The sequence below is a fragment of the Lissotriton vulgaris genome, chromosome 1_2, assembly GCF_964263255.1.
Source record: "Lissotriton vulgaris chromosome 1_2, aLisVul1.2, whole genome shotgun sequence".
Lineage (NCBI taxonomy): Eukaryota > Metazoa > Chordata > Amphibia > Caudata > Salamandridae > Lissotriton > Lissotriton vulgaris.
Window position 1 is genome coordinate 281,602,225 of NC_141686.1, and position 14,499 is coordinate 281,616,723.

At 44.1% G+C, this 14,499-nt stretch overlaps 1 protein-coding gene across 7 annotated transcripts in view; it reads right to left on the reverse strand.

Moving 5' to 3' along the window:
• SZT2 (SZT2 subunit of KICSTOR complex) overlaps positions 1–14,499 on the reverse strand; it is a 1,033,029-nt gene that overhangs the window by 50,800 nt on the left and 967,730 nt on the right. For 4 of the 7 annotated variants that reach the window (XM_086953216.1, XM_086953214.1, XM_086953215.1 and 1 more), the window contains one exon: positions 8,133–8,198. The exons of the other annotated variants lie outside the window; for them this stretch is intronic. In XM_086953216.1, the coding sequence (XP_086809342.1) occupies positions 8,133–8,198 (66 nt within the window). The remainder of the gene's footprint in view (positions 1–8,132; positions 8,199–14,499) is intronic. 7 annotated transcript variants of the gene reach the window in all.

The following is a 14,499-nucleotide window of genomic DNA, read 5'->3' on the forward strand; positions in this document are numbered from 1 at the left end:
AACAAGGAAGCCTGAACCGGGAACCCACACAAAAAGCATTATCAGTGCCCAATGCAAATTCTCGCTGATCTAGGGACAGAACAAACAATAAAACTTCAAACAATTTTCCATTAAAGGGTAAATTTGTGGGAGCAGAAAGGTCCAAGGAAAATGCTGTAGCTCTCCTCTCCTTGAAACGGTCCAAGGGTGAGTCCGCTTTGGTGCCACAAAGGCAAAAGCCGTCAAATGGCATCTCCATTAAGGATGCCTGAACATCCCTGCAGAAGACAGTAGACCTCATCTATAGGTGGCGCAATGGAGCCACACTGATTCCCATGGCGCGTCCCAATCATGTGTGTAAAGTTCAGATCTGATTACAAATTTTGCCACATCGCGGCCGTCCTGAATAGCCTGAGTAAGGGGAAACTGAAGATCATCCAGAACAGCCTTTAAAATGTCTGCCATTGTATACTAAGGGGCATGAGAGCAGAAGCTGAGGAGACAGCTGGCATTTACTGATCTCAGAGCAAGGTTTGTTGAGGAAACAAATCTGTTTACCAAAATGTGTTTTGACTCACAAACATGTAAAGTGGCGGGGAAGGTTTTGGAATTACCTTACTGCTGCCTTCTTTTTTCATCTTATCTTTATTTTACGCGTACTATTTACCCTAATGTTTCTTTTCCCCCCTCTTCCTACCTCTACTTTTCCTTTCTGCTTCTTTTTTTGGTTACGTTTTGCTTTATTCTCTTTCATTCTTTTTTCTTTGCTTCTTTCCCTCACTTCTTTCATTCTTTTTCCTCCGTGTCTTTCTTCCATCTGCATATTTTCCTTCCTGCCGCCTATCTTGATCCATCTCTTTCTTAGTTTCCTTTCTGTTATCCTATTTCTTTCTTTCTCTGCCGTTTACTCTTCTTTACTTTTACTCAATTTCTTTTTCTGTCTTCATCTTTCCTATCTTGATGTATTTAGTTATTGTATTTTCCCTTTATTCTCCTGCATCACTGTTCTTTCCTCCAGGTCTCTCCTTTCTGTTTCTTTTTTCTACTCCTTATTACCCTTTCTAATTTTTACTTTCCTTATTTCCCACTCTTTTCTTTCTCTTGCTTTCTTTTTCTCTCTGTTGTGCTTTTTCTTCATTTTTTTCTTTTTCCTTTGTCATTTTCTTACTGTACCTTTTACAGTTGCTTACTTTGATGTTCTTCTTAATTTCTTTCTTCCTTCTCCTTTCTTTCTTTTGCTCCTTACGCTGTTTGATAACTTTTTTCTGTATTCTTCCATTTTCCATTGATCTTTCCCTGTTTTTCTCAGCTTTTTTCTTTATTGTTCCCTTTTTCTCACATTCTTTCCTTTCTGTCTTTCTTGCTTCCTCTTCTCTCCCTCTCCTTGATTTTTCACACTTTCTGCCTCTCTTTCTCTGTCTCTCTCTGTCCATTTCGCGGTCTCAAAAGCAAAAGGACAGAACTGATCCACAGAGACCCTAAATGTAAACATTTTCATATTCAGCACCTTTGCCAAATGCTGGATTCTCCCTGGAGCAGCACTGGAGTGTTCTAGGGCCAGTGTTGACTTTATGTGGTCTCTGTGTACATTTAACAAATCCTATATTAGGCAGTAGCTCCCAATGGTTTTCAATGATCACAAGTAGCACTCACTGTGGGAACGGTTGTAGACCCCTGGTGTGAAGGTTATCCCATGTGGTAATGGCACAGTATCGGAATCAGAGACGTTGCCAGTGCAAGTCGACACTAGGCGCGCCTTCAGGCCAGGTAGTGTGTGGATTCAGCTTGCATTCAGATAGCAATATGAGCTGTAAATCCTTGCCTGACACAGAGGGCGTCGATGCGAAAGGAACCAGTGCGGAAGATGGTTCCAAAATCGAAGCCTACACCGCATCTAATGTTGAACCTGCTGTGGGTCCAAAAGGCACAGGTGTCGCAGAGGATGGGCTGGCCAGCGGAAGTTAAACTGGAGGCTGCTGCGGATCCTTGGGGCCCAAAACTGCACTAAAGGGAGCTGGTAAAATGCTACATATATGCAGCATGTCCACCCTGAAGGCCTCAACTTGCTGTAACATCGCCAACGGACCTGGAAATTCATGGTGCGTCAGGACCAAACTAAGAATCACCTCTAATGGACATAGGGAGCAAGACCAGAAGGCGCATTGATACTCTTGCATCCTCCCTGGAGTTCCAGAGTGGCGGGAAGGGGACGATTCCAGGTTTGATTTCCTGTGCTTTTTCTTTGACTTACTTGAAAATTGAGAACTCAATGACAACTGCAAGAACGACTTCGGAGTGTGAACAGGGCCTTCCTTTCGACTTCAACTGGTTGTGGAGTGGAGTCTTCTACTGTTTGGTGACGTGGAGTTTGGCCTCACAGTTCCGTATGGCCTTCAGGTTCATCTGGGCAATTTTTTTTTTCAATGTTACTTAATGTACAACTACCAGAGGAGCCATGTTATTTGGTCTCCCTAGACATTGAAAGTTTATACACATGCATCCCGCAGGATGCAACCTTGAAGGTCCTGGCTGATGTACTTGAGCAGACCACTTGGACGTATACCACCTCCAAGTCTTTTGTCATTGATTGCGCTACTTTAGCTCTCAAACGCAATTTTTTTCAATACAAAGATACCATCTATCTGCAGAAGACTGGTACTTCAATGGGCAGTACTTTTGCCCCCAGCATTGCAGGGTTGTATGTTTACAACTTCGAGAAGACGCACATCCTGACCAACACCAACCCCTACGCTCTCAATGTTATCCTGTGGCAGAGGTACATTGATGATGTGCTTTTAATTTGGAAAGGATCTGAGGATAGCCTTCTAGCCTTCTTTGATTGGGTGAATACCTGCGACCCTCATCTCAGATTCACTCATCAATATGACCCCAATTCCATTGTCTTTCTGGATGTCACTCTAACCAGAGCAGGTGATCATCTAACGAGTAAAACTTACTATAAACCTACCAGTAAAAACAACCTTCTCCATTTCTCCAGTTTTTACCCGCGCCCTTTACGGGAAAACCTACCTTTCGGCCAATATCTACGAGTTCGTAGAAATTGTAGTAGTCTCAGTGATTTTAATACTCAAGCTGAAGATCTAACTACCAAACTATCACAGAGGGGCTACCCTAAGAAAATATTACAAAAAAGCCGAAATAGAGCGAGAAATAACAACAGGGAGGCTCTTTTGGAAGATCACTATAAAGAGACTGAAACTGAAGTTCCACTAACCTGTGTGACGACTTACAGCAACATTTCCAATGATGTGAGTCGCTGCATTGGGAAGCACTGGCAAATTTTGACAAGTAATGGTCGAAAATGGCAAAAACCGCTATTCTCTTACAAACGAGAAAGAAGTCTGCGTGATGCTCTCGTGCATACTCGCCCCAGAATTGATCAGACAATACATGAACAAACTGTACTGAATGCATGGGGCCTACCACCTGTCACGGGCCATTTCCCTTGTGGGGGGTGCAGTGTTTGTCACCTCACGACAACAACAAAAGTCTTACACTTGGAAGAGAGTAAAGAATGGCAACTGAGAGGTCACACCAATTGTAATTCAAGTAATGTCATCTACTTGATTACTTGTCCCTGTAGTCTCAGATATGTGGGAATGACCACCAGGAGGATTAAAATGCGTATTGGTGAACATCGGAGTAATGTGAGGTGTGGTAGGAACACTACTAAATTAACCACCCAGTTCCTTGAACATGGCCACTGTCCCAATGATGTTAAGTGGGTAGTAATAGAGCAAATGAATTCTAGCAATGAAGGTACCCTCTTTGAGAAGGAACAAAGGTGGATATATCGCCTTTCGACACACACACAGGGCCTCAATGATGACATTCCGAGGGGTTCGGTCATGCGGAGATAATTGTATGTTCCCTTTGTAGTTCCTTCTAATACGATAACCTTTTTCTTACAATATGAGAATTTGGTCCTAGATGGCGTTATTCCACCAACCTGATTTTTGCTCCCAACAATCTGTAACTATACAGCCTCCTACTTTTGGTTTGTCCTAAAGTAATAAAAATAAAAATAAAAATAATAAGGCTGATTCAAAGCTTTTTGTTACAATTAGGTTCTATTATCTATGTTCCTTGGGCGACCCCTTTATGTATATTGATAACATCATCCCGAAGCGGGTTCGGTTGATAAACTTTTCATCAGCTTGTCAAGTTTATACACGTTTTATTTCCCTTCCTTCATGCATCATAACCCGTGAGGATCATTTCATTCCGGGTATTGATACCTATTCAGGGTTTTTTTACAAACACGCAAGTAAATAGTGAGGCTCCTTTAAGATTGTGAAGAGGTTACGTTAGTCACGTGACCGCAAGCCGCGTCGTTCACGTTCTCTCCGTACGTTTACTTCCTACTTATCGACCTCATCATACGCGATCCGCTTGCAGTTCCGGGCGGCGGATGTGGATGCTGTAGGTCGATCGGCGGGAAGCCGTCTAGAAATAAGTAAGGTCGTGGAGAAGTGTGGCTCAGGGGTTAGAGGCGGCAGACCCGGAAGCTGAGATCGGTCCTGGACCAGGGTTCAATTCCCCGCCTCGGCGGGTCTTGGGCTCAAAATTCCACGGACTCAATAATTCTCGTTCCGCTGCCTACTCGACTCACGGGTTCACACTCTGCGACTCTGGGCAATAGCTTGCTTAATCTCCACTACGGCCCCTCGCGGCGGGATGCCTGGCTTTCACCTTGTGGATACCCTGCTGGGATTATCTCACAGGGGAATACCAGGACGGGTTCCCAAGGCAAGCGCCTTGATGCCTTCGGGCGATACGTGCGCTATATAAATCGCAATACATTTACATTTGCTTGCGGCCCGTAACTATTCTAATAACGACATTTACCAACACTCTGAGTCGAGAAAGGATACAATATATCTGTTTTCTGTTCTCTGACTTTTAGATTGTCTGGGCGTGAAGAAATTCCCCCTGCCGCCAGCCCATGGGGCTTTCACAAAATAATTACCTGTGAGTTCTTTCTTCTCTCTCTAAGTGCGATCCGTTTCACTGGTCCTCCATTAATGTAAAGGTGTTTTTTAACTTCGTGTTTTTCAACTTACAGTTGTTAACAATCTCTGACGAGCACTTTCTGCCCAAAGGTGTATTTGCCTGATTAATAACGTGTACAGAATTTGATCACACGTTAACTATAGGCTGACAATAGTGGACATTGATTATGAATCCATGGACATTATAAACAAGAGAAAGGGGGAGAAGGAGGATAAACTAAACCAGGTCGGCCTCCAGTCTATATCAGAAAATCAGGAACCCACTGTAATGGGTTCAGAGACCTGGTTTGTGTGTATGGTTGCTGCCAAATTTTGTCAGTTTCTACCAAAATGAGAAAGAAAAATTTCTTTCTAGAGTCCCCTCACTCACCGGGGTTTCCCCACGGTGACATGCTTCATCATTGGGGCCATCCCAGTTCTCTACGAAAAGGGGCGTGCTGCGACTAGCGGACTACCCAGGAGCACTATATTTGTGAAAGGCTCTGTGTGGTGTAGAGTGTTGTGGTGGTGGAGTGGGTGTGTGATTAAAAATACCGTGCTAGTGGGCCTCAACAATTTATTCTGCTCCTAGTGTGGTATATTAAAATGGGGTAACACTTTTATCTAACCTTAAATTTGGGCTAGATCAGTGTTCTGTGGTCGACATGTTTCAAGCTCCCCAAGCTTTTCATCAGGACCATACAGGGTCCAGCCCTGTATATTCCACTCCTATATTTAAATAAATAGGTTTGTTTTTTAATGTGTTTTACTTTGCGCTGTTACTGATTAAACATGCGTTTTTAAACATACGATTTGTATCTTATTGGCGTATATGTATGAGTGCTAAGTTACACTGCATGGTCTCAGGCGAGGGTAGGATCACCTCGTGGAAACATTGTTCCTATTGGCGAACCCGCTCGGTATTACCTGCTCGATCCTCAACCGACCGCGGTCGGGTGAGGCATAAAAATAAAGGAACTGGCATCAGCGTGTATGGGTGGCACTTATAAGCGGCTCCACTTATTACTTTTGGACTGGAACAGCATCGGAACAGAGCCGCATAACGCCACCTAACAGCAAGTGGGAGAACTGCTCTAAAGGTTTCCAGATTCAGGCTGATGCCTGGGGAATATTCACAAGGTGAGGAATCTGTGGCTAGAGGTATGCATCAGAAACTGCAGTTCTGTTTGCATGTATAAATCACAGCTTGCTTTAGAGTCCTCTTAAAAGCTAGAATGGTGGCAAAATAGCAATTACCAATACCAGTGTTAAGCCATGGGCTAATAACTGTAAAACATCTTATACTGGAGCTGTGAGTTCAGAGATGCGAGTCTATTTTAATGCCTTTTCTCCCCTCCCCCCTCCACCACGGCCTCATCCCACAGCGTATCCCTCATCTATCCGTCACCCTGACCTTTCCCTTTTGCCCCACAGCACTGAAAACAAGATAACCTTGTCCTGAAGATGGTCCACATTGGTTAAGGACCGAAACGTTGTCGACTCCACAGCGCAATCATAGGCGCATCTTTTTGTTGTGGCTCCATTGAAATTGCTAATTGAGTAAAAAAGTCACTGACTCTGTGTCACATGTTGAGCTACTCACTGTAAATACTTCACCTTGCTCACCTTGCGCCGTTTATCGCTGTTCACTCTCTCACTTGCGTTGCCACACATCACTTGTACATATTAAGCACCAAGTCCTATCGGTTGTCATTTGAATTGTCTAACTTTGTGCTGTACAGAACTGTTCTAACATGAATTTCCCCTTCCCTGTTTGAATATCAAAAATACAAAAAATAATTATTTTCACTTTAAATCATCTGAATAAGTGTCTCCTTTTTCTGACCTGTGTAATGCCTTGTGCATGCAACATAAATTGTCTTTTGAATCATAGCTTTTGGAATATTGTATTATCTTTATACTGGTGTAGGATCCAACAGTGAGGAAATCTACTCTGTGTGACTTAGGGCATCATTCAGCATGTTCTCAATCCTGACCAGCACATCCTCCTTCCTTCGTAGATGGGAAGCCTTGATTGCCACTCCTTGCAGTAGAACAAGACTGGGTGAGCACAGTCACCCCGCACACGAGAATGCGCACACTTATAATTTTTGCATATCTTTTGTGTTGTGGACTTTTGTCACCATTTTTTGTCACTCTTATCACTGTTATAGGAAGAATGACCTTAAAAGCCTTGTTGGTAACTCTCTGCTCTAGAATGTACGGATGTGGCCAAAGACCAGGACAGCTGGAATCAAAAATGTTAGGCACGTTACAAAAACGATGCCCTGCATTACCAGTCAACCATTTTAATTCTGGGCTCCCATAAAGAAGGAAAAAGTAGCTGAGGCTGCAGCTCTCTGGTACAAACAATGGCTCTAGAGAAGCTGGATCAATGTTAAGATTATTTGAGTTGTGATTTTTCAGCATCAGCGTCTAACAGTTTCTTTGAATCTGATGAAATTCAATATGCCAAAGACAAGGGCCCACTTGAGAGCTTGGATGCATTCCCACACTTCAGTATCGACTCTACCGCATTGCGCACATACATTCCAATACTTTCCTAACAAGATCACACATTTCATTACTGGCCTGAAAAGATCTAATCCATGAATGCACAGCACACATACATTTTTATTCCACTTTAGACCTCTACACATTAAATAAATTACCACTGACAACAGCATCAGAGACAATTAATACTGACCTAACAATGATTCACACACATTCCACCCAAAATGAAGCAAGCAAAACACCCAATGTGCGACCCTTAAAGCACCACGACAGAGAAAAGAGGGGCGCAGTTCCAGTTTAAGAAAGACTATACATTGTGGACAGGATATACAAAGGTGATTTGCAAAATGCTTAGTGCCCTAGCCAAAAAAATGAAGAAGACAATAGAGAAAATAGGCCCAGAGATAGGAAACCGTATCCCAAGAGTAACTTTTGTCAATGGTTACGGGCACCAGAAAAGGGAACAGAAAAGCTCTGAATATTTGAGAAAGTTAAAGAAAGTGTTGGAGTAAGGCATCCAAGTGGAGGTAGAAAGAGCAAGACAAACACCGGGTGCCACCAGCAGCTGCAATAGTGTGATGGCAGCAAGTGAACAAGGCAGACATAGCTTGCAGAAGGGGGACATACCGCAGACTCTGAGACGGAACTGGTTTCGGAGAGGCTCTTGGTACGAGCTCGAGAAGTGAGAGAGCCCTGATGGAGAAAGAAGATGCAAAAGGAATGGAAAAACAGAAAACACATTCAAGAAACATCGAACAAATGCCTCTTCTCTCTGACATGATGGGTGAGTGAGTTTCCTCTGGGCACAGCCTTGAAGACCACAGTGTGAGAAAAGGTCCTCTTACAGTAGGCTGGTCCTGGGCCGCATTAGCCCAGGTAAGAAAACAAAGCTTGAAACAGGTGACATGTGCCTCAGCCTTGTGCAGAACATTGCTCAACACCCTGTGCATAGCTGCCAAGGTTTCAGATTGCTGTGTATGACATTTTCATAATTTCAGTGTAATTATGAGTGACATTTCAATGACCATGAGTGATACTTTCTCGTGAGCAAACTCAAGGAATGAAGACAAGAAAAACATAAATATCAGAAATTACACCCATTTGAGCAACAAGATACTCTAAGAAGATCTTAAAATTGCTGCAAAGCACCAGAAATGGAATGGCACTAACCTAGTGCCCTTTTAACCTTTTAAACAAAGTATAACCATGATATTAAACAAGTCTTTCAAAGGCAATACTTTATGAAAGTTCTGTGCACAGTCAATCTCTGTTTTGTGGTTGTGTATTATGTCAATGTGTATTAAGACATGATGTTATCGAACTCCAAATTGTTTACTATTTTGTCATATCAGTCCTGGAAAAATTGCACTTACTGGTAAGTGTTGTATGAAATCAGTGCATGTCACGCGAGAGAATCTCTCAGTGTGAGGTCACTGTGGTGGGCCTAGTTTGAATATACCGGTATACTCCATGGCAAAATAAATATTGTATACACCGAGCCCACTGGACAATGCAACAGATTACATCAGTGTCTAGTTGAAGGAGGACTACTTCACGAGACTGCTGATTGTAGCATGATTCTAAACAAAATAACCCTACTCCTCTTTTTCTTTAAAAATGCATGTCTGTCAGGTTAAAATACACATCTCATTTAAAATTTAAATCTTTAAATATTTCGATGAGGACTTACCAAAACACCCTACAGCCCGTAAAAGTAATTGAAATTGGTCTACTACAGCTGCAGGCAGCATAAGCACCGGCATTGGGCAAGCCTCAGGCTGGCTGAGGCACGCAGTCACATAAGTCACAGCTGGCAGCCAGGGCTCTGTAATGTCATTTCAAAAAGAGGTGGTTAACCCTAAAAAGTTATCCCGAAGTAAGTGGTCCGCGGACCGGTCGGCCTGCCCCTACGTGCCCAGCCCCAGCGCAGCCAGCAGCACAGATAAGTTGCCTTAATGAGGCACACACTCTAGTCACAGACTAACAGACACAGTGGCGGACAGCACCAGACAGTCATTGGGGGGCAAGAGGCTGAGAGGCGCGCACACACATAGCGCGGCAGCTCAGGGAGCTGTGTTATCTCAAGTACATAGCAGAAAGCGCTATAATAATATATCGCACATTTTACTTTTAAGTTACATTAACACTCTCCAGAGGCGCACTGAGACTGCTGACTTTAAACTTACTTAAATTGCAAGGCGAGATGCAGCCGAGCAATTAGTTTTAAGGCCGCACCACCCGCCTCCCTGGAGTAGTCCAGAACGCAATGATCGACTGGTCTCCCTCAGCAAATGTGCCACCAGGGCTGCATTCAAGGATCAGCAGCCGCTGCACTGTAGTGTACCTGGGCTCAAGTGGCGGATGCAGGGATTCAATTACCGCTTGGCTGTGAGAGCAGTGGTATTGTCATAGCCTGAGTCCCAAAATGTTAGACACTCGCTCGCGCCGCCACAGGAGGCGGCAGCAAAACATGACGTCCTGAGCAGCGGTCATAGCCTTTAGGCTCTCCTGACACAGATCACTCAGGCAGAAGGTAATGTCGCGCCTGGGAATACTACTGATACACTATAGCCAAGCTCAGCTTCAGCCAGCCTCCAAAGTCTGCAGCACCCTCATCACGGTGCCACTCCAGCTACTACTTTCACAATCAGCATAGAAGATCTACGGCTCAACAGCTGAGGCAGAAGCTATGCCTATTATACGTGACTTTGCTTTTCAGTGCAGTGATGAGGATCAACACACTGAATGTGTGGTACTTGAAATGGCTGCCTCTATCACCCCTCAGCCAGACTAAAGTTGTGATGCATTGCTACTGCAATCGTACATACTGCCTCTGGACACTCAACATTGCTGCTTCTACAATGTTACTAGGAGTGTTGCCCATTCTACCCTCATCAATAACTACTTGGGCTAAAATAGCACCTAAACCAAGCGCCTTTCCCACATCTGAGTGAGCAGACAAGGTACGAACAAGATCATATGCAGCTCAGGTGGGAGATTGGATTACGAGTTGATCAGACCTGGAAGGCACTCTGAACTCCACAATGCTTGCAGTGCAGAGTTGATCGCAGTTGTCATTCTACAGAACTGTATTCTTATTTGCTTAAACTCTGTAGCATTCCATCTCTTCAAAGTATACTCCTAGCTATCCCTCTCCTCTGCACCCACCCAAAATAAACAAACTCAGGATAAATTAACCTAAGATGACCCCCTCATGACTACAACCAGGTCAGTGACAGATCCAGCATTAGCGTTGCACTGAAAATGGTGAGCCAGAGCTGTTTTTGGTATACACATCATCACGAGCATCATATATTTGGTGTGTTAACAGTCCTGATCACTCATAAGGTGCTTATTGCAGGATGGCCCAGGTCAGGTGGTGACTAAAGCGCCCCAGGGGTTGTCTGAGGAGCCTTGGGAGCAGATTAAAACACTATAGGCCAGATGCCAAACGTCTTGTAAAAGTGTACCCAGATCTCCAATGGCTCTCCGTTAAACATCTTGAATCTCACAAATTCCTGGAGATCTTATGATGGCTGGGGAAGTAGAGACATGCGGTCATCGGAAAACAAGCAGCTGTATCTTGGAGCAGTCCTGCTCTCTGACAAAACCTCTACAAATTCAGCAGATTCACATCCCAGAGGACTGGGAGATCAGAGGCGCCAATCAAGGACATTCTAGGGTCAGAAACTATATATATATTGAGTCTTGGCAAGGTATTTGCATTAACACAATCTGAAGCAAAAGAGTGAAATGGCTAGTGCACAGCTGCAGAATTAATAGTTTATTTAAAGCCAGAGATTATTATATATTTGTTGATAGAAAGAGAGAGAGAGAATACTGTAACATGCCGTGATTTTTGGGATTTGCTTTAAAGAAGATCTAAGAGGGAAATATATTGTGGTTACTAAGAAAAGGAACTTTATCTGCGGACACATTTTTAGGACACAGGAATCCCAAAAGGAGCTCACATTTATGAAAGCGAGCTCTGCTGCACCCTTCTTTCCAGAAAAGAGACAAAGATTAGATTGCGTGTGAACAGTCCACAGAGTTCTCAAGTTTACGTAACCCATAAAGTTTAAAAGTAACTACAGTACTGTAGATCTGAGAAGTAACTACAATACTGTTCAATCTGAGAGGTAACAACAGTAGTGTATAGTTTGAGAAGTAACTACAGTGCTTTATCATCTGACTGCGACTAATATGCTGAATGAATGATGTCAATCTTACTGTCTGTCTTATACTTCAACATCCTCCTCAACCTATATCCATTTCGAAATGCAGGGTCCAATCCTGAATCGGACTGCTCAGACACAGTTAAATGGAGAATATCCTACAGAAAGGAAGAATCTCTTCAGTATCCTCAAACAAATGTTAAATCCTCAATTGTGAGAGAGCCAACAACTCTGTTTGCAGGATCTATTCTCTGGTGCCCCTAACCAAAACCCCTGAGTGGGGTTTGCCATGTTTGATTTCTTCATTGTTGCTGCTCTAGGGTGCGGGCACCGAGAAGTACCATTCTGCCCAGGTGTAATATCTGGCCTTGACATGGTGGTACACCACAGTACAGCACTCAAAAAACAAGGAAAGGACTGTTCATGAGGAAGTCCTCGTAGCACAAAGATGGTGATTAGTGGTAGAACTGGCTACAGGGTAATCGGTCTGTATTTTTGCCCAGTCGTCCACCACCTCGCATCTTGCACACACTGCTGTGCTTATGAGCACAAGGAAATCTTCTCCATTTATGGGTGGACACTTCCCTGAAGCAGACTATAGTGAGCCTTATTACCAAGCTAGGATACTGTATTTAAGTTCTTCTAGGGAGAGATGTGCTACACTTCCATTAATCTCTATAGTGAGGAGGTCACAAGGAGCAGCTATCAGCCTATTCCATGCATCTAGAATAACATTCTCAGATTGCGAGGGACACCAAGAGCAGGAAGGGGATTCGTTTACCACATCCTTCCAATTCAGAACCTCTTGATGTCAGAAATAATGGGAGAGGAGGAACCTTGTATACAATACACACCTCTTGCTGGAATAAATGCCTACCAAAGCTAGGCAGTCACTGAAACTCCAAGATCATTGCTCTGCTGTCTCCCAGGACCGTCTCGGCAACCCGGGTTTCAAGTTCCCAAGGCAATCAATTCCATTGCACTCAGAAAACGATTCACATATGTAGTACAAAGTGAAGATCACAGGTTATCACCAGTCAGCAACAACTGGAAACAGGTCTGAACAAGAGGACATAGTTCCTGAACTTGAACATAGGTGAGAGAACATGAGAATATAAAGGTAGACAACCCTGGACCGGAAACAAGCATCCTGGGACCGGTTTCAGGGTATGTCACCCTTCTTCAGCTAGGCTAGCTTGAATCCAGTGGCACAGTGAGCAAGGGACCCACGTCTGGGCATACCCATCCCACTTAGGGCGAAAAGGGTTACAGCAAACAAATGATGGATAGAATGCAGACAATACAAACATTCTCCCCCAGTCAAAAGATCTGAGTTACATCCATCTTTCTTTTGCCCACTACGCCACCCCAGTTTGGACCCAGCCATAAGCAAATCACTCTTGACCCTGTGCCCCATTGGAACTGTCCAGACCGAACTGGTCCCTTGCTCACTGTGCCACTGGTTTAAAGCTAGCCTGGCTGAGGAAGGGTGAGACAGGGTCAAGACTGAAAAACTGTCTGGCCTACTCTAGCTTGTTGTCTTGCCAACACGTCTACACAATAGTGTGTTGTGAATGTGTGAGGTATAGACCATGTTGCAGCTCGTGTGTCATCTGAGCTTATATTTCCTAAGAATGCCATAGAAGTCCCCAGTTTGCGTGTAGAATGTGCTCAAGGGGGAACTGTCAATGCTCATTTTGCTTTTGTGTAGCAAATTTGGATGCACTTGACTATCCACCTTTCAATTCCTGATTTTGATATGGGATTGCCTTTGCGTGGTGGAGCAAAAGCGACAAAAAGTTGATTTGTGTTACAAAAAGGTTTTGTCCTTTCTATGTAATACAGCAATGCTCTCATTACATCGAATGTGTGTAGAGCTCGTTCTGCTGCTGAATCTGGTTGAGGGAAGAACACGGGTAACTCAAGATGTCTAGCTTCCATGATAATATTCATACAGTCTGGCGGTAGATTAAGATAGCCTTACTCTAGGACTTCAGGTGCCAGATCGCCAGATTAAATTAACTGGGGTCTGGGTGTCCTACGCCTCCATGGCTCTGTGTGAGGAGATTGGGTGTAAGACGTAGTTTTTGATGAGGAACTACTGAGAGCTCCAACAGGGTTGCTAACCATGGGGGGCGTGCCCATTTGGGAGCAACCAGGATTAGTGTCAGGGACACTAGGTTGAGATTCCGAACCACTAATTGAAAGAGTTGGAGAGGTGGGAAAGCGTAAGCAAATATCCCTGACCAGTTCATCCATAGTGCATTGCCTTTGGACAATGGGTGTGGATACCTGGGCACGAAGTTTGGGCATTTAGGTGTTTGGCGAACAGGTCTATGTCTGGAAAGCAGCACATTTGAAAGAATGGGAGGAGAACTTGAGGGTGTAGTTCTTTAATCGTGGACTTGCTGTGTCTGACGACTTAGCAGATCTGTCATCTGATTGTCTAGCCTCAGAGGGGTTTTGCTAGGAGATAGATTTTGTGATGAATAGCCCCCCTCCAGATGTCCTGGGCTAGATGGTACATTTGGAGGGAGTGTGTTCCACCCTGTTTTTGTATGTAATAGATAGCTGTCATAGTGTCGGTACGGACCGGGACAGCTTTGCCAACTAGATGGGTTGGAAAGGCTTTGAGGGCTAGAAATATGTCCATGAGCTCTAAATGGTTGATGTGGAGTAACTTTTGTTGGTGACTTCACAAGCCTCGTATTGTGTGTTGCTGTAGAGGAGCACCCCAGCCAGTTAGAGACGCGTCCGCTGTTAGTACTGTCTGTGGAACCGGGTCTATGAAGGGCCGTCCTTTTGACAGATTTTGTGTG